Below are 26,387 nucleotides of genomic sequence, written 5' to 3' on the forward strand. Positions count from 1 at the left end.
TGTGCTGACTAAGATAAAGTACAAAGCCTACACAGGCCAAACTGTAAAGCAAAATCTTTTTTGGCATGAATCTCTGACAATGGGAAAGTAAAGACTGAAATATGTTGACTGAAAAGTGTGAATTAAAGTTGTACTCACATCTCTAATCTTAACATTTTCTACCTTGTGAATACTTAAATTTCCAGTCTCTACCATGTTCTCTCAACATCATTTTTTGTGCAACTACAGTATGAAGTCAAATCTATGTCTGTCTTGCTTTCTTATCAAACACTATAATATTGCTTTTTAAAGTTATAATGTGTACTGTTTATAGAGAAGAACCATCCCAAATGGGAGTGGAAGAGGAACCAGGACATCTTAAAACAGACAATGAATTTTATCCACATCCATCCTATTCCTCTGGAAAAAAAAAAAAAAAGCAGTAGGCACAAACTTCTGAAAACTGTATGCAGGGAGATTAATCTCTGTTTCACAGAAAATTTCAATTACTTTTTGCAAAACATTACTTTTTGCAAATGATCTAGGAAGAAAAAAATTTGGTTAAAGTCAAGTAATGGACAGCAGAAGAATATAAAAATCTGTTCTAGATTTTATTTTACTTTTGGGCAGCCAAATCCTACATTGCCTACAGGATCAAAATGCAGATTTGAGGTTTTAGCCTAGCTCTACATATATATACACAATACATTCCTCCCCCCCCCTTTATATTTATAATTTAAAAATGTTAGACCTCTATGGAACAACTTTAAAGGGACACTCACTGCTCAGAGGATTTATCATCTAAGTTAATTTGTGATTTAATAAGAATAAAAATACTATAGTGCAGGGTTAAAAGTAAATATTGTCTTCATTAGAAGGACTGTGCTATTATTTGGCTTTAGAATGTGCACATATCCCACTGATCACAATAAAACAAGTTTTTGAATGTTAAAGTAAGTTTTCACACAAGATGTAAAATCAGGGGGTTTCCAAGTATAAGTAAGTATCTTACCGGCACCATATTAGCAAGGGGGGAAAAAGGATTGTTGAAGAAATGAGATTTAGGTATATACCAGAGTGTTGCCCTCCATATTAACACCTCCTTGTTATTTCTCATCTTCACTACAATTATTAGGTTGCTTTGGTTTTCTGCTTTGCTTTTTTGGTTCCCCTCCCCCCGGAGAAATGTTCCTACTCTTTTTTATGTGTGCTGGTTCTTTTCTCCTGAATAATCTCAGGTTCCCTGGTCCACTGCAGTTCTCTCAAACCACAGTTAAGACAGGTCATTTAACATCACCACCCCTTTTCAAATTCACTTGGCACAATACAGGCCTTGCAGGATTTATGCTTAATAGATCACATTGTCTATTTATTTTTTTTTAATCTCAAAAGTCATTTCAATATTTTCCTGCAAGTGATAATTATTACTTTGATTCTTTCATAATCCGTATTTATTGCCTTGCATATGATACTCTATGGACTGCTTTCAAAACTTAATTAGCAAAGCATTAAAAAAAAAAAATATATATATAAGTTAAAAAAAAGAAACATAGGAAGTGTCATACTGGGATCAGGAGGAAGTCTCCAAAATCAGAACTGGAATATTCTGATGATGGTAAGCAATCATAAATACAAGAAATTACAATAAGTGTCATACTGGATCAGGAGGAAGTCTGCCAAAATCAGAACTGGAATATTCTGATGATGGTAAGCAATCATAAATACAAGAAATTACACTTTTGTAACCAAAATGCAAATTTTGATACAAGATCTAGTGTAACAGATGAGCTCCCCCCCCCGATTTAAGCAGGTGATCAACTGCTCCCAAAATGCTTAGTTTCAGTTAGAGACTGTTTTTTGTTCATACACTAAAAACGGGATTTCTCTTTTCCTCTGACCAAGAAAGCTATCCCAGAGCAATCTGGAATGAGAAATACCATGCTCAGTCCTGTATTAAAAGATGATGGATAAACAATAAAAATACAGTTTTAACGCCTATTTAGGAAGGGAAGGATTTGTGCCTTACCTACGAAATGCAGCAGACTGATTATAATAAAAGTAAATGTGCCCAATTCTCTATAAGAAGAAATTATTCTCCTATGCATTTTAGTTGTATATTGAACTAAAACCTGATTGCTCCATTACTCAGTACACAAAAAATTTTGTTTCGTCTATGTAGAAAGCTAGAAATGATTAAGAAAATACTGCAAATTCTCCCTAAATATGTATCAGATGTTTCAAAAGATGTTATCATCATTTACACCTCTATTTTTCACAAATATTCATAACCCTAATGTATCCCTTTTTCAGAAATATTCTAGGTTGCAAACTTATGTGTATGTAACACAGTGCAGAGCGTTTACCTCTGACCGGCACGGCTATGCCTACGCACACACGATTGTGGGAGTAAGGCCACAGCGGGAACATCTAATGGTGAGAACAAAGAGGAAAACAGCATATGCGGGCAATGATGGCAGCACGGTCATCGAAAACACGTACTTGAGATGATGATTGTGAGGACTGGCGTTAGAAACCTGACACCAGCAAGAAAGCAGCAACAAGGCCTTTGTAGTAATTCAGGACAAATGTGCCCATTTCCTTCCAGAACATCTCAAAAACTGGGGGGGCCGGGGGGGGGGGGGGGGGGGTGCACCAGCCAGCAGGAAGAGGCAGAAAGGCATGCTATAAACAGACAGAAATTTTTGTTTGCTCAAAATACAGTGTTATTCAGGAAATAATTCCACTAGACTCACAAAACAGAAAAGAATTATCGTAAGTTCCTTGAATGATTTGTGAACAATCAAAAGAAAAGGAATTCCAAAGAAGAAAGAATTTGTTCTGCAGTCTTTTCTCGTTCATTTTATGCATAAGAATTACTACAGGAGGAAAAGACCAGCTGCCTTTTCCGCACATTTGTCACTGACGCTGTCTTATTCCACTGGCATGCAGACACTACGACACGTTGGAGTCCCTGACCACACGACTCCGGCAGATATTAACTGAACAAGCACCCAGTGCACACAGAATATAAGACCACCGTCTCCACATGAAAAAAAGCAAGGCGGTACATACTGCTATTTCTGGACTGGGGACAGACTGCCCATCCCATATTAACTCTGTGCTTTTCCGGCACAACGTGGGCAATGACAACTACTACACTAAGGATATGCAAAGCATAGCTAGATGTTACTGTTGCCCTGTAGACTGTTCAATGCAACTTAAGTTAGGTTTCAAGAAAAACTGACAGAACTACCTCTAAGGCCGGTTTCAATTGGCAGATGATATTCAATACTAGCAGAGCAGTATATTCAAGGGAACACGCAATTAAAACACCACCCCACCCCACCCACTTTTCCAATTTTTTTTGGCTGCTGTGTAACCATGTACTGTGTTAACTGTGAAAAACTGATGGAATGCATGAAAAAAATTAGTAGAGGAAATAGGGCACCTGTGAGTATTTCAGAAATACAATGATTATAAATATTTCATTTTTATGTGTTTTATTTCTGCTGAATACGCCACTATTTAAAAAACAATCAATCTAGTTAATTCTTAACTGCTCCAGAAGAGGAGAGGCTACTTTCATACCTGCATGCTTCCCAAGCTCTGCAAGAGTATCCTGGTACATGCTCAACATCTGATCGCAGTGAGCAATAACACTTTTGCGCATATTGTCCCAGTGAGGAGCAAGTTCTCCCAAGTCTTTAAGTTCCTGATTCCTGTATCAAAAGGCAAAAAGAGAAGGCACTAATTAACTCATTAATCCGTTAACATTCACCCAAATTAATCCAATTAATCCAAAAACAGTTTGTTAAAAAACATCAAAAGGACTTCCTAATTGAAATACAATCTGTTTTCATGATGCTTGTAAAATCTGCTGATTTCAGCTCTGTTATTCAGCCACACAATAAGGAATGTCAAATCAGTGAATAATACAGTAATTTGTGTTCAAAACTCATCTGGTACAAATGCAATGGCCTGCAAACTGAAATATTATTTCTTCCCTGGAGGTAAGGCGGCTTCCAGCCTCCAGAGAGCTGTGTTAACAGCAAGTAACTTTTTGGAAGAAATGTTAAACGCTCTTGTAAAGAATACTAAGTTTGCTCCTTTTCCAACACTTGCAGCGTAGCTGTTTTGATACACTCTACTCTTTGGATACTTTCATACACAACATAAACACAGTTCTAGCAGCATTTGTACAAATGTCAGTTTAACCAACACACCAGCCCTCACCACATTTCTTTAGCATTAAAAACAAAACAAAACACATAAGCGAAAGAAAAAAACCCCACCAGCCCCCTAAAACTTAATCTTCAGCCTTACAGCTGTGTTCATCAGGTCGAAACAGCAGTGTCATGGTAACTAAACATGTCACTGAAAATCCAAAAGGAAATCCTTTAGCAAATTATCAGTTTTCCTGTACACTCTTGAGAGCTGACCTGAGCGAAACGGAGATCACTTTAATTTCCTACACAAACAAGCGTAGTTACAGTACACTGGGCTTTCTGTTTGTTTTCCCCAGTTGCAACGTAAATTCATCCTGTATCTATTCCAGAGCCACTTTGGGAGACCTGCTTTTAAAGAAACTGAAAACGAAAGATCTCGAGTCTTCAAATACTTGGAATCGTTCAGGAGAAAACTTGTGCAACACGACCAACTAGTTTTCCTCATTTTCCTCAAAGTATCAAGCAGACTGTTTCACTGCAATTCTTGGAAGTCTCAAAAAAGACTTCCAGAGGACAGCTCTTGCATATAGGAAAATTACTGAAGAAAAAGGAAAAACAGGGGGAGAGGGGGCAGAAAGGGGGAGAAAGAGACCAATGAGACTGCAGCACAGGAACATAGAGCTACACTTACAGCAACAGTTCTGACCAGTAGCCAAAAAGTCTTAAAATTATTTCTCAAACAGAACAGCCCCACGCTGATACACTGATCTTTCCCCCATCATTATTAGCTTTGCATTAGAGTGAACAGTATTAGAATAAGCTATATAGGCATAATTCTGCTCCTGGTTAATACAACAACCAAGATCAAACAGATGGCACTGGAAGCAGAATTAAGGCGTTTTGTTCATACATGTCCTTGAAAGTATCAAAATGGAAACAAAGATTACAATACATGAGCTTGTTGGGAGTTTACTAATGATGTATGATTACTTTTCTCCATTTCATTCAACCTGAAGAACAGAAGTAGATGAAACAGTTCAACTTTCCTCCATCGATACACACTAGCAACGCTGTAGCGTAAGAATCATCAGCAGTATGATGATTCATTTTCAACCACCATTGTCCTTGAAAGTTTTTAGCAGCTTAAAATGAGACATCCCATGAAATGAAAATCTCAGGGCTTCCTCCTAAGAAAAGCTCATAAGATTTGGCAGGGTATAAAATTTTATTTATTTGCAGTGAAGATATTTTGGCCCTTAATATTTGTTGTCTTATTTAACAGTTTTAGGAACAATGTTTGGACCTGGCTGAGCTCCAAAACTTTACTGCCTCTCCTATACAGGAATATAGTATCCTGCAGAGACTGGAGAAATACTACACAGTGAGAGGTGGGCACAGCCATACGCCACATTCAGAGCCCTCTATCCCGTGGGAAACCCACTGCTGGGGCTCTGCTCCCCCGCCTCTATCTAAGCCCGCTCCTGGAGCTGTTGGTCCCATGCTCAAGCCAAGCAACAGAAGGAATAGAAACCCCTTATCTCAGACTAAAATATCCAACCAAAAACCAAAACTGGTTTAACCAGCTGACTATGAGTTAACTCCATTGACAGCAACAACAATGGGAAAGGAAAGTTCAAATCCCACCATATTAACTTTAACATGTTTTCAAGGAATGCCAAAATCCTGCTCTTATTGTTGTCGACAACATCTTACCTGCAATGTTTTAATAAAGTAAGCGTGCAGTTTTATAGTAATCTAGAGCATATATAGCATGGAAACTTTTAAGTACTACCTTTTCTAAATTTATTTTCATTGAAAAATACAGTAAAATCAAAACAATGAGATAACAGGATTATACGGCATAGACACTATTCCTCCGAAAATAGCCTTCTTCCACAGTTTATATCTTTTTTTTCCAATGCAAACATGTAAGACATAGGATTTAGGTACTATTTGTGTCTTGTGATTTCTTACTATTTGTCACTGCTGTTCTTGACTCAGTACAGCTCTGAGTTATGGTTGAAAAAAGAATTATATTTCCTAAGCTCCATCAACAATATTCCATAGTACTAAGCTTTATCATTATAGTGAAGGGCCCCTCCTGAAAGTAAACAAACAGATTGAAGAAACATAATATTTTTCAAATTTGGAAGTTTATAGTTTGTACTAATACCCACAACAACAATCTTAAAAAAATCTTTAATTTGTTTTAATAATACTATAATACTTATACTAGAACTTATTTCATTGACTAACTTTAAATACAAACTTCAACCAGTAATCGTGTCAAACTGTGCTATAAAAGAAAATTAATATTTATAATATATATTGGTTCTACAGAGGGCAAATCAGTTACTGATTCACCTTTTCAATGCAGCCAATGGAATTTTGAATAGCTTGTCAACAGAACAGTAAGCTCAGAGCAAACTCAATATTGTTAAAATAGAGCTATTTACCATATTCTTCCCCCACTCCAAATCCCCTCTCAACGTCTTTTCCAGGTAACTGCATTCATCACCACGACAGATCCTGTGCTCAGCACCAACTTCAACCCTTCTTACAGAATGAAATCCAGGCTTTGGCTACATCTTGCTGTTCAGCTCCTCAAACCGTCTCCTGGACAGTCTTTTCTCTCAATGCACAATGGAACCTCCCACCCAGGAGCGTGTCTCAACTTCCATTGTCTCCTGCCTCGATTACTTCAATATCTTCCGTGGTGACCTTGACATAATCTTGCCCCATTTGTATCTAACCAGAATGTGGATGTAAACGGTCTGTCCCATTCCTCCTCCTCCGCTTCAAACACTAGCTAAATAGCTTATTTTTAAGCCTTTCTCAGGTACTTTCTGTTTTTCAGATCCATTCTTTCCTTTAGCAGACTAATTATGCCAGCTTTCACTGAGCTCTTCTCATTATGGTTGGAAGCAGTTCCCCATTAAAAAACCCTAAAATCTACCTGTTACCCTTTATTCAAAACTCTTCTCTGCCATTACAGCAGAAAAATTCAATATTGGATCCTGATCTGCTGAAAGCACTATATACCACGCTGAGCGTTAGTATAAAGATTAATGATCGTTGGTGCTAACACAACACAATTTTAAAGAGATGGAAAATTCTAAGAATAACTTATGAGACTCCTCAGGATCCCACAGCACTATTAGAAATGCCATGAACCTTCATTTCAGGCTCCTACTTAAAAACCAACAACTTTTACTCAGAATGACTTACTGATTTACATAGCTACAATTCATGGGCACTTCGCCCTTCAGGGGACTTGAGCTTTACCCAGCCTTCCCCTGCTGATGCAGTACAGTCCCTGCGCAAGCTGTTACACTGATATGCAGGATGGCTTGGGAGGATCTGTGCCTGGACCGAAATATCTGTGCTTTATGAACATCTACATCAGGACAACCAGAGATCTGTAAACACTACATGACTGGGTACATTTCTGAGACTACTAACAATTCAATACTGTTGCCGTTAGACTTGAAGTAAAATTACATGCAATTTTTTCTGTTCCAAGAAAATGTTCAGTGAAGCCCATTATCAAAAGATGGTTGAGCACTCAAGGCTCAGATTAATATTCTGCCTCTTGATTTATCAACCCATGCTTTTATTTTTTTTTTATTTTTAAGAACACCTGAGGTGCATGATTCTAGTAAACTATAAAAGTACCTGGAAGAGGCACAAAGAATTTCCTGTGTTATACACGTTGATAATTTCTACTTAAACAGTCTCTGCTTTGTGCCATGCACTCTAATGACCATAGTAACAGAAAAAATCTCTTTCTCATCACTTTGGATATGAGGATATAGGAACAGCTTAGAAGTCTAAAGGAAACCTATTCAATGCTGAAAATGCAAAATACTGAATTCTGTAAGGAGCACTTTGAACCAGTGGTATGCACCACATTCAAAAATTATTTGAAGAAAGTTGAAATCATGTTCCCAATGAACTTGGTTTTGCAAAACTACCACTAGCTTCAACAGTCCGGACACCATTGTGGAAAGCACAGTGAAAACCTGTGGTCAGTGACAACAAATTCAAAATAAAGCAAAAACCAGCAGCAAGATACTAAGATGAGCAAGATAAGTCAGAAGGGGAAATTCCCTCAAAAAACTTTTTTGATCTGATTATTCTGTCTCAGAAAAGGGAACAACAGGAATAGCCATTTGCATCATTAAGGACACAGCACAAATCTTCACAAATTGAAAGATGAAGTTGAAAAGATCAGGCTATTTATATAAAGAAGAGAAAATTAAGAGGACATATGATAAAAGCACATAAACCACAAATGCTGTATGAAGACAAAGTAGTAACTTTTGACTCATTCAGCTTCAAAAATCCAGTGATGCAATTCCCAGTGAAGCAAACATGACAAATTCAAAACCAAAGAAAGGAAGTGCTTATTGCCTCCACCAAGCAAAATCAGCTTCTGAAATCCACTTTCACAAAACATTAGAAGCAAAGTGCTCAGCAGGATTCAAAACAAGATGAGACACTTCTGCAGATTATATTTGCAAAAGTTTTATATTATAATAAAAGAGAAAAAGTTCTGAATGTTTGTCAAACAAGAGCTTTGGAGTAAATATAAACCATAAGCTTTGGGGCATGACTCAGTCACTCATAAGTAAAGGAAGCTTCTAAGCTTCCTTCTAAGGAAAGGAGCACAGGAATTATTTTTCCTAACAAATTTTACTTTAAAGTGTACATGTTTATGGATAACCATTTCATCTTTTTTTGTAGAATAGAAGCAGATAAAATTACTCTCATTTTTCTTTACCACAAGTAATGGTCCTATAATACACAGGCAATAACACATCAAAACAAAATAACATTCTCTCCAGAAATAAAAGAATCATAGCCTTTTTACTATATTGTTCCTAGAACAGACAAATAATTACTAAGGAGGATTTAATCCCTTCTGGGGAAGCTACCACAAAAATGAATAAAAGGATATTTTTATTTCTTTCCTAATAGTTTTCATTTAGAATCTCTTGAAAACAGTTGCCGTTTTTCTCTTCTTACAGAATTTCCCAAAACCATTTCAGGTTCTGGTAAGCCCGACCTGACAGGTAACTAAAACCTAAAATGTAGTTTGTGCCTACCTTTTGCATTCCTTAAACATTTGTTTAAAACAAAACAAAACAAAACAAACAAACCACCCCAAAAAACCAAACCACCAAACACATTAAAAATATTTTAAAACCTGTTTCTTCTATGTATATGGGGCGAATAGTCTGGGATTTGCAAAGGCTTAAGAATATTTTATACTGTTCCTGAGAGCTGGAGTTTTTAAGTTCATTTTGCATTTCTATCCACCACCATCCCCTTTTTATTACCCAAAAGTGTAGACAATATATAAGCTAAATTAAACCCATTTCTTCATTCCTGCCTTAAAACTCTTTTCCTTCCTTGGATATTTTATTACCTGGGTTTATCTCCGAAAAAGACTCAAGATCTTCAAACGGCATGATCATTTGAGGTTAATTCTATGATTCGCATTTAATAGCAGAGGATAATTCTCCTGCATCGGACAATTGCAGAGAGCCTCCAATTCAGTAATACTCACAATGGCATCTGTGGACTTTACATTTTAATCCTAAATTATATTTTAGTAACTAGCAATGGTGTATAGAATTGTTTTTGGTGGTCTTTTGTTTGGTTGTTTTTTAAATTTTACTGTTTCATCAGGAAACACTGGAATCGGCTTAAGACAATGTTGCTTCAGCTCTATGATATAAGCAAAAACATTTTACTCTCAGTTTTTATTTGTAACTTCATTTTTTTTCTTTCAGCTTTAAATCATATATATGGCAAGATTAATCACATTATTAACTGCATGATTACTCAAGCATTTAAAGAGTTTTGTAGGTTTCTGTTTTCTTTTTTCCCCAACTTACTAATCAGGGTGCCTCATTCAAAATAAACAGTGAGGATCTTTATGACACGGGCAACATAATAAAATTGTACAAAGCTTTTAATCAACTTAATTCCTCTAATTTATATTCTCTGTACCCCCACTGACAGGAACTTTCAAAATTACACTCAACTCAGTGCTATTAGAACCACAGGTAAGTACTGGTAAGTGCAAAACCTCTAGTTAACAACGTAAAAAATCAAATGCTTTTTGTGATGACAGAATTTGAGTGTGTTAAAATAATTATAATCTTGAGAAGAAGATTATTTTTGGCTTTGGTTTTGTATTGTCCTTCACTATAATGTGGGAGGCTCTAAGATGACCTACAGGTTATATCAGTTGATCAATATGGACTTTGAGCCTGGGGCATGCTGTGCACAACTATAACATCCTGGAAATTGTAGCAGCCGGTCTCTGCGAAGCATTGCTGACTGGTACAGAATGTTTTTCTGGAGTCTTAATACCTGGGTAGATTTTGCAGAAAACAACAACAAAAACCCCTCTCTGACAGGACAGTCAGTACTGAAGTTAACATTTTACAGATTTCAGCACTGCTGAATAATAGGTAATGTTATGTTTTGTTACCCAAACAAAACAAATTGGGTAACATTACTCCACTCCAATGCACTACAACTTTAAACACCCAGTAACGAAGTAAAGCCCAGCAAATTTTACTTCATTAAGTCTGACATGAAAACTCCTTAGACTTTCACAGAGGCCGTCTTTTCCAAAATTAGTTATGAACAGCAAAATCAAGAGTACAGAATTATTTAGTGTTCATACATTACAATATACTTTATATTATAAACGAATGGTTTTTAAACTGATCATGTTTGAGGGGGGCAATTGTCTAAACACTACTCACAAAAATTCAAGTTACACCTACATTCATATACTTGTATTCCTCTATGCAGTAACTGATGGAAAACAAGAAGAGAAAGGTTTTGCAACTACTTGGCTAATCTTGCATGATAGATGCAAAATATCTGGACAAGATTTGTGTAAAGAAAAATTAAAAACAGGGGAAAGGACTCATTGGAAAACGTCGAGGAGGAAACAAAAATAATTTCTTAATAAAAACCAGCAAAGCAGACTGTATGACCCTTATTAGGACAATAAAAATGACTGTATAGCTCTTACTACAACTTCTTCCAAGGAGGTTTGAAGGATAAAATCTTTAATGCATGCATACCTTTAAAAACATTATTTCGTGCTGAAAAACAAAGTTAAACATCCTTAGAGGTTACATATTTCAGAATATCACATCAGTAAATGAAATGTTTGGTTAACAATGAAAACTGTAGTTTTATCAAGAGATAAACAATCTTAAGAGCTATGAGAAAAGGGAATTTAAATTACAATTTAAAATGAACGCGATTAACACTTCACTTGGATATTTTTTTTATAGGTAATTGCTTCAGGCCTGACTGTATTGAAGCCACAATAGGAATAAAATGAAACAGGCTGAGGATGATAAGAAGTGGCCTTGGAGACAAAAATATTTATTCTTTTATACTAACTGGGGAAAAAAGATGCAGAGAAGAATACTTCAGAAGAGAATAGCCTCGAGATGGTACAGTGTAAGTTTTGTACGAGTTCAAGAACTAACGTAACAATATCCTTCTAACATTGTTTTACTACTTTACAAATGCAAGGAGTCCGCAAGAGCACACATCTTTGCAATTATTTCAAAAAGCAACGCCCTGACAAAGCTGAAGCTCTGACCTACACGCTTACACAATGACAGGGGACACAGGTGCCCCTATTCCCACCATCTGCTAGTATTCTACCACGAGTTGTTGCTCCTCTTGGTTGGTCTCACCTCCTCCCTCAGACTGATACAATCACTTTGTCTCTCTTTCTCTCACCCCCACGCTTTCTACTAGGCTTGAACGGCTAACCGCATTGGCAGTCAGGAAAATCAGGGCCGCTTGCCTCAATCTTTGAGCAACTTTTACTTCTGCTTCTTCCTCAAAGCTTTTCTTTATTTTGGTGAGTATTGAATAATGGTTAAAAAAACCCAAATCGTGGTGATTCTTTACTATGACTTCATCCAAGGTGGCGAATGCTATAATATGCAATAACAGCAAGCGCTATTACTTGCATTACACCTTTGGAGAGAATAACGCAGTAGTAGTAAAAGTGGTTAAAGCAATCCCCTAACACTTAAAAGGCATTTACCCATGGGGCAAATGAAAATCTGGGAAGTGGATGAACTGCGCGAGTCAGCATAATCTATTTTTATTGCTTACTAAAAAAACCTTACGCATTAGTATTCTCAAACAAGATCAGGCCATAAATGCCTAAACACTGTATTAAATGAATAAAATAAAGTATTATAACAATTCATATGATTTTTATAACCCACCATCACCATGCATAAGCATGTATCAGTCCATTGACTTTATTAAAAGCAAGATTCTGGTCTCCCACATGCTGTTCTATTGGCATAAAAAGATCATACAGAAGCAGCAGATGGGGTGAATAAAAAAGAAAATAAACTCCTATTGCAGGACAAACAACCACTGTAAACAACCACAGGCAATGCCCTCTGATGGAGGGAGTTGCTTGCAAGTGCACAGGATGGCTTTGGGATGCAGCGCTAGCTCACAGTGTTACTCTTATGCATGAGACCAGATGTCCACCTGTGTGTGAGGCAACTTTCACGGGGAAAGATGCAATATCTTCTACACCATCCATTATCATTGGAAAAAGAAGGTATGCTTTCAGGGAAGCCCTGGACTGCTTGAAATACTGCTTTTTTCCACGGTTGCATCAGCACAACTTACAAGTGTTCAAGGACAGGCTGCTATTTTAGTCCCTGCAGTGGGAATTTGGACATACAAAGGATTTTGGGACACTTGTGCTCCCTATCCTCTTTTTTCCCAGGCCATACATACTGTAATGATCCTCAGATGTCCCTCCTAGTTACAAGGCCAAACATGAACAAAGGTTTCAAACTTACATTAGTTTGGTATCCTTTTCTTACGCCAACTAATTTACATCAGTTAGAGGAACATGATTTATATTCTCATTGCTCCTTTATTAACTACAAACACGTCATTTTCCATTGCTTGCATAATGTTTGTGATATTGGCACTGCCCAGACACAAAGCCAAACACATTACAATGTAGTTCACACCCCTGTCATGTGTTGTTTCTTTATAAAATGTTAACTTTTCAGAATATTTATATTTTTAACCATATCTTGATGCCTACACATTTAAAGTCATGACCGCACTAGCACAGTTCATTGCTCAGAACTTACGAAGTCACTGGAGTCTTAAAAAATCTGAACAATCAATTCTGTTGTTCAGTTACAGCTGTAAATTCTTAGCAGCCAAAAAGATTGCTATATTTTGCCTATTTCATACTACAAATTAATATTTTTAGCTCATCACTTTCATTATTCCAACTCAGAAAAATAAAATTTAGTATTTACTGTTGCTACTTCTTCTTCCTTACCTTCTCATATCCTCCTTTATGTGCAGATTGATCAGTTCTTTAGGAACATGGAAAGAGAGGGTGGTCTCAGCCATCTGTTCCCGGATTCGCATCCACTTGTTGTCAGAAGTAGGGAATCTATATAACTTACAGATCGGGTTTTTTAACACTGCAGAGGAAAAATTATATCATTGCTTTACTGTGGTTATATGACTCTTTGAAAATTTATTACAACAATTTCAACCAAAAATAATACATTATTTCCCCCCCTTGCTTCCAGAATTCATTTTAGACATTAAAATTTTATTTCATTTATTATAGCAGCATGTGGAGGACAAAATATTACTAGTGCAGTAGATAAATCACGTTTTACCCACACAGTAGGTATCCTGTGAATTTAGGATTTCAGTGTAGTGAGAATGTAAATTATGCTCTTTATTCTTACACTTAAGATACAGTTAGGAAAAGTGGAATGCACAAATAAACAATGAACTCGCATACAGTCAACGCCATCACTTACCATCTGCTAGAATCGCTCACATTGCTAATAAATTTTATGGGACAAATAAGGCATGCCTCAGCATTTAGCTATATCTGATGCATCTTCTCCATGGCATGCACCCACACAAGTCACTAACACAAAGAGATGGTGTGCATCTACATTAAAGGAGACTTGACTATTGACATGGTCAAGAGGATGCCATTTTAGAGTCAACTTGATCATTGACATGGTCAAGAGACTGCCACTACATAGAAATAAATATAACAATCCTGTAAATATGTTGCACACACCGTTCTCAGATCACTATTGTAACCTGACATAGGAAAAATCAAGTTACTCAATGTCCTGGAAGGTTATGCTTAAAACCCACCATGTTTTTTATCTTAAAGCTCTCACATGTTGGCTACGTTTCCATTCAGATCTTACAATGATGCTCTATAATAAAGGTGGGAAATTTCTATTCTCTCCTTTCCTCCCCCCCCCAGCTGATTTTCCAGAAAGAGCAAATGGGGAAAAAGCTGAGAAAAAAAAGTTTTGTTTGACTACATTGATAAGCTTACTGGGAAACAAATGATTGTCATTTAACTCATATATCCACTGCTTCCTAACTCAGAATGACTTTGGACAGCCATCCAAATCCTCCAACAGTACCTTTCTGTCAGCCTTCTGGAAAAAGCTGCCTTAGAGCAGGCTCCCATTGATCTGCCACGGAATGGTCTATAACTCAAAGGAATGCATTTCTCATGTGCACTGCAAGGAAACTGTTGCTGTCAAAATGACATCTACTAATAGAAATTTCAGCTTCACAACTCACTGCCACCATTATTGCCTATGTAGGCTGATTTATAGAGAATGAAAAACACAGACCAAGTTACCGAAGATACAAAAACTGTCTTGTCTATCTAATCAAACTGTTTTTTAACAGAAGTCCTTTAGGACAGGCCTAAAACAAAACCACAGATTCAAAGATACCTGTAATAAAACAGTTGTTGGCAACTCATAAAGAAAGGAATGTTGTAAATAATCACGTTTAAGTCATTGCAGATGTCTTGTTTTCTATTCCCATCACTCTACTGACATCTCTTTAATCATTAGGCTTCGATAAGAAACTGGAAGACTTTTTAGAGTCATTTTGCCTTTAGTTATTAGTGATTTTACTTACAAAAACTAAATTCTGACTTACTGTTATGAAATAAGCTCAGTAGATGCTTGATAGTTATGGCACATGAATAACAGCAGTTTTTGTTTACTACTAACACTCAAAATACCTCAATGGTCAAGCATCTTTACACACATTTTACAGCTTGAGAATCCTCGCCACACAGACTTAACTATTGTCCACTACAAAAAAAAGCGTCTCCAAGTCCTGTGCCAATGATCAATTTACACCCAGTGTCTGGGCTTTATTATATTACTTGATTAAAATATGCTGTAACGCTTTCCCTATTTTCCTCCTCTTTTGCCGAGATTCTTCTAATTAGCGAAACCAGTTTTGTCAATAATATTGACAGCCCCTGTCAATCCACAAAGTAGATATATGGCACCGATCATCTTCCATTAACAAGACAGGGAACGACAATCTTCAGATGTCAGGGAGAGCTCAAGAAACTAAGGGCTGACTCAGGTCTGCCCTTAAACAGAAACCTGCCAAAACAGATGATAATTTTGGGTTGGGTTTTTTTATTTTGTTTTTGTTTTGTAGCGCCACCTGTTCACTAGGAAGCAGGCTGGTACTTTTTACCAAGACATTTCAAATGATGATGCCCCAGACACAAAAGGCTTTTCTCTCTATTTTACCTTTTTATATATACTTCCTAAGAAGTTAGCAAAGGATGTTTTTCCAAGAACAGCCCATAAATTTGCACTCAGAATCTATTACATTCAAAAATTCACATTTGTCTGTGAGAACCCAATGCACATACGTAGCTCCACAGTCTCTTTCCTCCCATCTCCGCACTATCACCACTACCATCACGGGGAAAAAAACCAAAACCAAACAAAAAACCTAACATGACTGCAGCGTGATAGCAAGGGAGACTAGGAATCACTTCGAAAATGTGGATCCAAAGTCGTGACTTTTATCATTATTAGAATTATTAAACTACTCTTCAGGTACTACCTCTGAGTTGGAATTTTCAGATGGGGATAATTTCAAGTGTGTTGCAGGCTTTAAAAAATGGCCCAAACGTCTCTCCATGGGTTTATGAAGAAAATTTCATTTACAAACTCAGAAAAAAGCCTGAGAATTTTGTTTTCACCTGGAATCCAAATAATTCCCATCTGCAGTATTGCTAAAGCTTGAGATTGTCAGTAAGAGCTGCACAATACTTTATGTTTTTTCTTATAAACAGAACTACTGAAGTCATGGGATTCCATAAAAATCTCAGGTGTATTTTCCTTCCCAATTACAACAATAATTGCTTTCTAATTACAAGTTGTCTAAAAAAGAAATCCAGAAGGCATGTAAAACCCCCCAAACAGTAAGAATGGCAAGACTATATTTGGCTTTTATATAAAGTAGTTATTAAAGTGAGTGAAAGTTTCATAAAGGTAATCCTTTCTGTATTTAGACAGTGATCACGAAAGGCACTTAAAAAAAAAAATCCAGATGAACTGCAGTGGTTAAAAAGAGACATTCTCATTTTTAAATTTAAAGACTTCTGTGCTTTTTATTCCATGCAATATCCTTCACACTGCTTCCCCTGCAAGTAAAATAAAAAATTAATAAAAGATTGAATACTCTGTTTTCATTTTTGTTCCCTATTGAACATAGATCAAAGCATACTGCTGCCATATACTAATTTACTAACAGTGTTTCTATTTATATCTTCCTTTGTAGAATAGGTGTATTAGGCATATCATTCTCAGGAAGAATAATTTCAACATTCTTAATTTTTGCCTAATTTCAATTACTTTTATTCTCTTTTTTACTGTAAAGCACGATATGTTTACATGCAAACAATTGGCAAACTCTCCAGTATTATAAATAAATAACTGAATTTTGAGACAGATAAATTCAAATTTTGAGACATATAAATTCAATCTCTTGGGGTATAAATGGAATAGTGATAAGCCTCTGTGAAATATGATACTCATTCCCACTCACTCAATAAGTGCCTCATAACTCACTTGAGGGCTGCGAGTTCCTTATATTAAGATTTAAATCTCAGAAGAATGCCAATGTGCATCTATGCCTACAGGCTTAAAGATTCACATCGGGGTATTTTTTCAGTTTCATAGTTTTGAAGGCCTGATAAACAACATCAGACAGAAAGAACCAGATACCTTTACAACAGTATACACGTGTACTAAATACATATGTATATGGAATATATACTGTACTGTAGATAGTTCTGTACGTACACAGCAGGGAAAGTAGTGCAGGCAACGTTGATGTTATCAGGTTGCCTGTAATATAAGTGTACCACATTACTGATATCGTTCCTCTCCCTTCAGTCCTTGTTTTTGATTGCCTCCGATTTTGCCACACTGAAATTTGTCTGGTTTAAACTGATTGTTTTTTGAAATTTTCAGTTAAGATGGTCCACCTGCACAGAATGAGGCCAGAAACCTGCAATAGAAAGTCCTGTGCTTCATAAACTTCAATTCTGACAGTAAATCTTTTACAGATATGTGCATTTTACCATATCTGTGGCAATCCACCCAGATCTGACAACGACATAAGCCTTGGGAAAGAAATCTCAGCATGTAAAAACTCAAAACTTGAACTTAACAGCTCATACATGCACCAAGGGTCTACCTTTATTGAAAATTCTTGCATCCTTCCCAGCTTCTAATACCAACAAAAACTGTGCATGTGTCATTCGTACCGAGTGGATGAATACATTTTTGGGCAGTGCTAGCGTGTGGTACAATACGCTTAAGGGCAGCACTGGTACCCATATGAGAAAGCCAGTCTCCAGGCAACACAGAGAGCTTTGATCCACGTGAAGGCCAGTCGTGGAGGCAGGCTGGGGAAGAAGTCTGACTGGTTGGGCAAAGAGGCTGAGGGTATAAAAGGAGAGCTAAAATTTTCTAGGAAAAGAAACTGGGAATTCAATAAAAAGAGTGGGCCTGACAAAACCTGGAACTGGTGCCAGGTGTCAGCAGGGAGGTGGAGGCAATGCTGGGCTGAGAAGAGGAAGTCACAAGTACAGGAAACAGACTGAAGAATAAGTATTTATTAGAACAAACTTCCTGCGACTGAAAACTCTTTCCAATATCCTGCCTGCTGTCATCTCTTGTATATGCATCTGCAGCTCTGCTCTTTCCCCTCAACTCTTTTCAAAAACAAAAAATGACAAAAAAACCCTCCGTGGTATGTTTGACTTTATAAACCCTAGCGATGTTGGGTAGGGTGGGGGTTTTGGTTTTATGTTGTGTGTTTATATACGAGAGCAATAAATGTAGAAAAATTAAGCACTGTCTAGATATACTGTAGAATCACGTGCAAATGCTCATGACAAAGTGATCTAAACTTCATTATTCACAACTGACATCTACCCTGGAAGTTCCAACAGTTCCAACAAAGTGCATTCTCCAAACTACAGCATTTACCCATCCAAAAAAACCCAACAAGAAACCTCAAACTTTTGAAAACTGAAAAAAATCAGTTGTGAATCAGTAACATTTTCTCTGAACAGAAACGTCATTTCTTTAAGACCCACTTATCTGGATGACATACAGAATCAGAATCAAAGAATGGCTGCACTGAGTTAGACCAAATCATCCAACTGGCTCTGTATCTTGTCTCCAAGAAGAGCCATAAATAGATACCTAGAGATGCAAGATACTCTCCCTGCCTCCAGCTATTTTCAGTTCAGGAACTTCTGGAGCCAGATGCAGTTCCTGTGCATTTAGTAATTCTTAATTAATATCTTTTCCACAAACGTATCTAGTCTTACGTTGAACCAATGAAAAGAAATGGCAGTTCTGAAGAAAAAAAAAAAATTCCCTGCTTCTGATCTATTCTCAATAAATCACAGAAAAAAAAAAATTACAGCATTCATACAAACATGGAGAAACCTTTTTTTTTGAGGTTTCTAGTGCTTCCTTCAGACTGCAAAGCTAGTCTAATAAGCCTCCTGTCCTATCAGTGAAGTCATATGAAGAAGTTTCAGTAAAGGTTTTAAAAGGCTTCAAAACTTCAGCAACATTTCTCTTCAACTGTATGCAGCAAATACACAGAATTCTTGACAGCGCTGTGGTTTCAGATGACCCATATAACTTATTTGTGACATTGTTACGGCAGAGTAATGGAGATTCATAAACTTGGGCTAATAAAACTTTTATGGTGCAGCATATCAGCATGTAATATTTCTCAGTATAATGAAAGAGAAATAGATCTATTCAACACTGTACACTCAAGCCCAGAGTTGACCTAGAATCGAGAATGCCTTGCCAACAGCTTCCTTCATTTTAGGACATACAGCTTCCAGATCAAACTGAAATGGCCACTTCACCAGCTATGAGAGAGATTAATTCTCCAGGGTATTCAGTTGCAAATAGTGCATAATTACTTTAACAGAATGTCATGCAATGACATGACAAAAACTTATGAGGTTAATTCCATGCCCGCTGAAGTCACAGTTCAATGATTTTCAAGACTGTCAGTAAAGATGTAGGAGCAGGAGATTTTAGAAGTGTTTCAGAAAGCGTAATTGACATTTCTGAAAGTTTTCCACATGTTTCTCAGTAAAATGATACTGTCAAATATGTATAAAACATTAAAATATTAAACTTAAAAATCTGTGCATCATTTGAAGAGCTTTTTAAGAGCTCTGCCCCAAATCTTTGCGATTTCTTCAGGATCTGATATAGCATTGCAACAGCCATCTTGTATGGATGTTAGAATACTTACCTGCATTTAATGAAGGCAAGTTGTCTTTACCGCTTACGCCTTCAGTGGCTGTACATTCACGAACCAACGCACACTACAAAAGAAATGCAACCACAAATGTAACGCATTCAGGTGTTACAAGGAAATTCATAGCGGTTTATAAATGGCAGACTGAAAAACATCACTGATAATATAACTTCCCAACCCTTACTTATAATTTATATTTTCATCTTTATATTTCTGTTCCAATATACTGTACACAATCAGAATTATAGCAGATAAAATGGCAAAATATGATCAGCTATTCCATAATAAAACAGGTTTCCTACCAATACAGAGGTTTCTTTTGACAAGGCAGTTTTCGCATGCACGGCGTCAGAAAGCACTCCATGAATTTTTAAACAAGGGGAAAGTAGGAACCACAAAAAGTCTTTAAAACGTGCTCACGGTTTGTGATTAAAGTCATTTGTTATACAAGTGAACTGGAATATTTCTTTGATAAGATTAGTGTATAAAATAAATGTATAAAAAGTTTATGGAAAAATCAACCGGTGTAAACCTACGTTAAATGTACTAGGATGTGTATTTTTAATGCTCCTCTTCCCCCCAGTCAGAACAAAAACCAGATAGCCTCTAAAGGTGATAGGGAGTTTCTAGATGTTCTGTTGCGGAGCTCGAAGCAAAGAGCAAGACATGATGTACTCTCTACCAGTTGATATCTCAGATTGAATTTAACTATCACCTTACTCTTCCACTAGGAATTTCCTGCACATAGTTTATCTAATGAGTTAGCAAACCTAATTCAGAACTTATTTCTTTGAAGCAATTCAATAACTCTACATTCTCACAACTGCATCCTCACTATGAACATACAGACTAAGACTCCATGATGCAACTAATCCATAAAAACTAAGGACTCCTTTAAGGACCACAGAAAATACAGCTGTCACAAGGTTGGTCTTTCTTGACAAGTATTAGAACCCTTAGAAAGATGCTATTAAAGCCTTCTGGCTCCCCCAAGCTAGACACAGCTCATTAATTACATCTCAAATAATTGTGAGAAGTCTCATTCCACATTTTGAAATGGAGGAAAAGTGAAGGCTGAAAAAACAGTTCATGTTGCGTATCTTGTGGAAGTTTTATAGTGCAAAACCAGAAAGATTTCACAGCATTTGTTGGCTTCTTTGGAACTGGTCCCACTGGTCCGTTGTTTTAAAAGGGTGTTGAGGTCCTTTGAGAAGAATGATGAAAAAAGAAGAGTAAAATCTATCCTCAGAGTCTGGCCCAAAAGCAGACTGTTTTGGCTGAGCAGAAAAGATATTCAGAACACCCCCCTTTTCTCCAAAAATACATTCTTATATTTTTACTTCCAAACAAAAAAATGCAGTCCTTAATTTTACATTCCCTGTAGCATTATCTAAAGGTGGGGTTTTTTTTCATGAAAAGCAGATTACACATAGTGTATAGCACTACACCATAGTATTAGGGCTGCAAAAATTCTGTCAGTGAGAATGGAGCTGCAGAGGCAGAGATACCAGGAGCAGGCAACTCTGCACAGGAATGTCAGTTGCCACAACCAGGGATCCAGTTAGAGAGACCTTTTTATTAACTGCAAGTCATTCAAACCCTGATTTCCTCGTTCTGAGCAGTCATTTCTGAATCCCTCCCAAGCCCAAACCTCTTGTCATCATAGAGACAGCCCATCCGTTCTACCCTCCCTCCTTTGGTTCTCCATTCCTCTCAAATCCACTCCCCCCATATCATCTCCAGCTCCAGTCTCCACCGCTTTTGCCTGCAACAACCTGCCTGCTTAAGAGCATTTTTGCTCTTTCCAAGCCCTTCTGTCCTTCCTCTTGTCCCATACCAGGAGCACCCCAACTCAGAATCCCTACGTACACCCTCAGGTCAACACGGCCCTATGCTAGCACTCTGAGGCACCATTGCTGCGCCATCCCTCCCGTTGATTTTCCCCACCACTGTGTGCCCCCATGAAGTGCAGCTGAACCTGCCCCTTCGCAAGGGGATTCACCTCTTCTTTGGCTTGCCTGTCTGTCATTCTTTCCAGGTTTTCAGTATTGTGGGCACAGGTTGCACATAAAAATCCACGTGAACAGGACTTCAAGGGCAGAAAACAGAGGAACTGTCCAAGGGAAAAAGAAGTCAGATTTACGGTGTCTCTATAGACAGTTTTTTGATCAGGAGTGATTAAATATGATCAAGTTGAGGTCAAAATCAGCTCTTTTTTTCCTAAAGAAGGGGAGGGACTAGGAAACTAAGGATAGAGTATTACTCTGTACACTTTCACAAAAAACTATTTTTAGTTTAGGGAGATTAAGTGTACATAGTACTTCATTCCAGAAATTTTTGATTAAGCTGTTAACCCAATTTGGAATTAGTAATTTAGGCATTTAGTACAGCTGATCATTCTAATTAATGTCGTGCAATGAACTGAGTTTCTACCTTTTGATCCTGGGTGTCTGTTGTGATGTGGTCCGTTTCCCCATCCTCTAGCTCTCCCATCTTCACAAGATTGACTTCAATGGTACCAACTGTCCTTCCACCATCAGAAGTCCTGGAAAAAAATCCCCATGACATTGGGTCACCTGCAGCATCTCACTCCTTCAGTACAAATATTGTCAGTAAACATTTAGTCTCCTCTCCATTCTGTATAGCTGCAGTCACGTGTGTTGAACTTGTTATTTACAATCACAAAGCAAATGTTAACAATAAGGCACATTGTATTTTCTCCAAATTCTTTATGGCAATGAAAGTTTTCATCATGAAAATGAGGATGGGTAAGTGCCATAAATGGTGGAAGAACCCATGAACATTGCCAAGTTTGCATTCTAGACATTATTCTGTCTGTAGACGGTCAGAGAAAGGGCTGTAACATATTGCACCAATACCCCACTTTTGACCTGCAACCTCACTGCACAGTACACTGCTTTGTTTCCTAACATAATCTATGAAGAAAGGATATGCTCAGTATATTAATAAACATCCTGCTAAACCAAAATAATGAAACTAATCTGAATATCACTTTTCCTTTTGTAGTCCCTCCACGGAGTAATTACTCAGAATCAGTCCCATTTCTTTAACTATGTGGGAGAAGATAATATAGTTCCAGGTGAATTCCTTTATTATCATCTCCGCAAATAGTTTACTTCCAGTCAGGCAAAAATAAAGAGCAATTCAGATTTACATCTCCAAAGAGTACTGCTAACTCCCTTTTGGAAGAAACAAGGGTTTAAACTCCAAAAAGATACTGAATGCTTTTTCAGCTTTCACCGGTAGCAAAACACCAAGGTTAATGGCCCAGTCTATCTCCCCTGGCTTATTCTGCACAGCTGGATTTTAGGAAAGGAAGGAAAGAAGGGTAACAGATCATTTAATAATAATAAGGAAAGTATAACAACAGCCACCAAGCAAAAATCAGCAAAAGGAAATGACGGGAATAAGTTTAGCAGAACTGCAAAAGCACAGGGAGGAAGAACGAAAACAAATGGGTTTGGGGCAATACTGTGTATAACCTCAGAAGTGAAGATAAAAAGTGATGAAGCAGGACAAAGGAATACATAGAAGAGGGACTAGAGGGCTGGCAATAAAAAAAAGAAAAAATTACTTTCAGAAACCGTAATATTAGAAAAAAGTGTTTGCATTAAAAACTGCCACATTCCTAGGGCAATCCTCGCTGCAGGAAAACATCAAAACCCTCTTCAACACAGACACCCTTCCAGAACTTCAAAAAATAGTCCTCACGTTATATTAGTAAAGGAAGGAAAAATCCCCCCCAAAACACCCTTCTCCTCAATTCCACCAACCAGGAGAAAGACAGCAGTCCGAGCGCCGGCCCGCTGGTACACCCGCGTGCACGGTGTGGCACTACGTGGAGGTACCGCCCCGGGGCTGCTGGCGCAGTACGGCCCGGTGAGACAACTCCTGCTGCCCCTCAGGCGCTGGGAGCCCCCGAGCAGCACCGCGCCGACAAGCATCGTCTCCCGCTCCCAAGGCAGGGCGGGCCCAGGTCGGCTTTGCCCTGCTGCCTTCTGCCGTGCGCAGGCTTTCCCAGAGTGCTTGCTCACGCCCCAGGCGGGACGACCCTGTCTCTGCATTGAGCTCCCACAATTTCACATAATCCGTATTTCTGCATGCAGTATAAGGCCTTAATTAAGTCAGAGTATGCCAGCTCTTTACACTGACTGAAGTTAAGCGCATACATTAGTCTTCTCAGGCATGGATACTTATTTATCATGCTAAATCAAAACTTTCAATTTTTACAGTAAAGTCTCAAAATATAGCTACCCCCAAGCTTCAAATTTAAATAATTACTTTGGTTGCAAACCATTATGCTTTAATATGAGACTCAGTAGAATACACTCATCTTGCAACTATACTAATTAAATATGTTCTTGTATAAAAGCTTGCAAAATACACATAATTCTTCATATTTTACATGTGTCACTACTTCATTTGCTCTAAGCCAAATTCATTACTGACAATAAAATAAAGGAACAATTAGAAATGAACCAATTCCAGATAACCTTGCAACCAAAGAAGGCTACGTTAATTAACAAAGTATACAAAAGAAAAGTAACGAGGAAGAAGGGTTCAATGTCCAAAGGGTGTTTATGAGCAAAAATACATAATAATTTTGAAATGCATGAGAACAACTTAAGTGTCTTCTGAATGAAGAACATTCCCCTGCGTTGCTACCGCTTAGTGGTTTGACTTCATTCATTTTCTCCTTCCTGTGTCAAACCAGCACGCAAACTAGGCTACCTCAACAAATAGACTACAGCATTGTCAAGGGGAAAGGGAATACAACAGACATTAGCAAATCACATATACCTTTAAAAATCAGAGTGAATGTGTGGCTATGAGACTGAAAGTTTTTCAACAGCTTAACATGTCCCGATCAAAATGTCAAGTGGACAACCTCATTACCAGGCTGACTTAAATACGCAACAGCACTTTGCTGTTATCCTGGTCTGAGAGGAAAACGTTGCATTCATTTGACTTCCAGAAGTAAAATCCTACCCATCCTTTTTTAGGGAACACATTTTTCTAACGCCAAAGAGACCTGCAAGTCTTGAGACTGACCTACATAAACAGATCTGATTTAAATTACATGAGGGTAAATTAAGAGTATAAACAAATGTAGAATAAAACAGAGCTCAATTTGCAAATGAACTGATACAAGCCAATGAGGCATGTTGCTCAAGTAAAACAAAAAATGGAACTGCCAGTCATGCTTTCTCAGTCCTTGTCTCCCTTTCTTTAGAACACTAAATATTCCCCTTCATTGCTGTTATTAGAGGCTTGGACTCAGTATGGCCGTGAGCACTGCATTGCTTGCCTGCACAAGTAGCAATATGTATTTGGAAGCTTTCTCCATACACGTTTAAAAAATATGATTGATCTAATTTTACTTTATATCAATTTTTTTCAGTGATTTTCTTCCCAAAATCACTCCTGTTCTGGTCTAATACATATGTAATATTACAGTCTGAAACATGCAGTATCTGCAAGAGAAGGTAATGCAACATAATAAAACTAAACAGTGGGACCATTGCATTGCAGTTGTACTCCTTCCTCCATTTCTCTTATCTTCCCGCATGGAAATATGAAAACACAAGTTAAAAAGAAAAAAACCCAAAGTTTCCTTTGAATGCTACAGGCACAGAAATCAACAAAGAGCTATATAAATGTCCAGGGAGAAACTGTCATTAGCTGTGTCAGACACTGTGAATTTAAAATACCACTGGTGCATGCGAGTCTTCAAACAACAGACATGTCACGCATTTAAAACTTTCAAGCAACATCATGAGATTAAAATTTTGCATGAAAGAAAATTAAAAGTGAGAAACAGAAGTGATGCAGTGGGAAAAATAAAAAAAGCCTAGTGATCACACTTAAATAAGATAAAAACCTATATTATTTTACTTTGCACTAACAGAAACGGTATTGTGCACGCACACACATATATGTATACACTTCATGCCATTTGCCTGGACAAGAGAATCTCACACATACACACTGTTCAACAGAGCATCAGGAGAATAATTAATTGGTTTTGAGATACTTAATAATGCATTAGGATAGAATCAGATTATTTGCTGTAGTTTAATAAAGCTGAAAAGCGCACTCTGCACTCATATGGTGCAATGGAGACTGTCCCTGCATCAAATTGCTTACAGTCATGAGACAAGATACTATAGACCCACGGGACAAAGGATTGCACCTTGACAAACCTGCATAGGGACAGTGGGAAGGGGGAATACAGCAATAAGAATAAAAAAAGTGTCAATGTGAAGAAGCCCTTACATGGCTCAAACTCTAGCTGGCTTATGGAGTTGGAAAATTGCTGATTTTTTTTTTAGCAGCCTGGGACAAGGAGCACCAATCGCTTGATATCTGTCCACAGAGCATCTGCATTTGGAATATGACCGTCATGGTTTAGTGGGATGGGGGAGAGAATCGGAAGAGTGAAAGTGAGAAAACTCGTGGGTTGAGATAAAGACAGTTTAATAGGGAAAG

General features: G+C 37.5%; 1 protein-coding gene across 1 annotated transcript in view; it reads right to left on the reverse strand.

Annotated features, from left to right (window-relative positions):
* INPP4B (inositol polyphosphate-4-phosphatase type II B) overlaps positions 1-26,387 on the reverse strand; it is a 333,068-nt gene that overhangs the window by 96,189 nt on the left and 210,492 nt on the right. Inside the window, exons 11-14 of the mRNA XM_009290320.2 lie at positions 22,311-22,422; positions 19,872-19,944; positions 13,531-13,678; positions 3,568-3,698 (exon numbers count right to left, since the gene is read on the reverse strand). Coding sequence (XP_009288595.1) covers positions 3,568-3,698; positions 13,531-13,678; positions 19,872-19,944; positions 22,311-22,422 — 464 coding nt within the window. The remainder of the gene's footprint in view (positions 1-3,567; positions 3,699-13,530; positions 13,679-19,871; positions 19,945-22,310; positions 22,423-26,387) is intronic.

The sequence above is a fragment of the Aptenodytes forsteri genome, unplaced genomic scaffold (genome assembly GCF_000699145.1).
Source record: "Aptenodytes forsteri isolate BGI_AS27 unplaced genomic scaffold, ASM69914v1 Scaffold125, whole genome shotgun sequence".
Lineage (NCBI taxonomy): Eukaryota > Metazoa > Chordata > Aves > Sphenisciformes > Spheniscidae > Aptenodytes > Aptenodytes forsteri.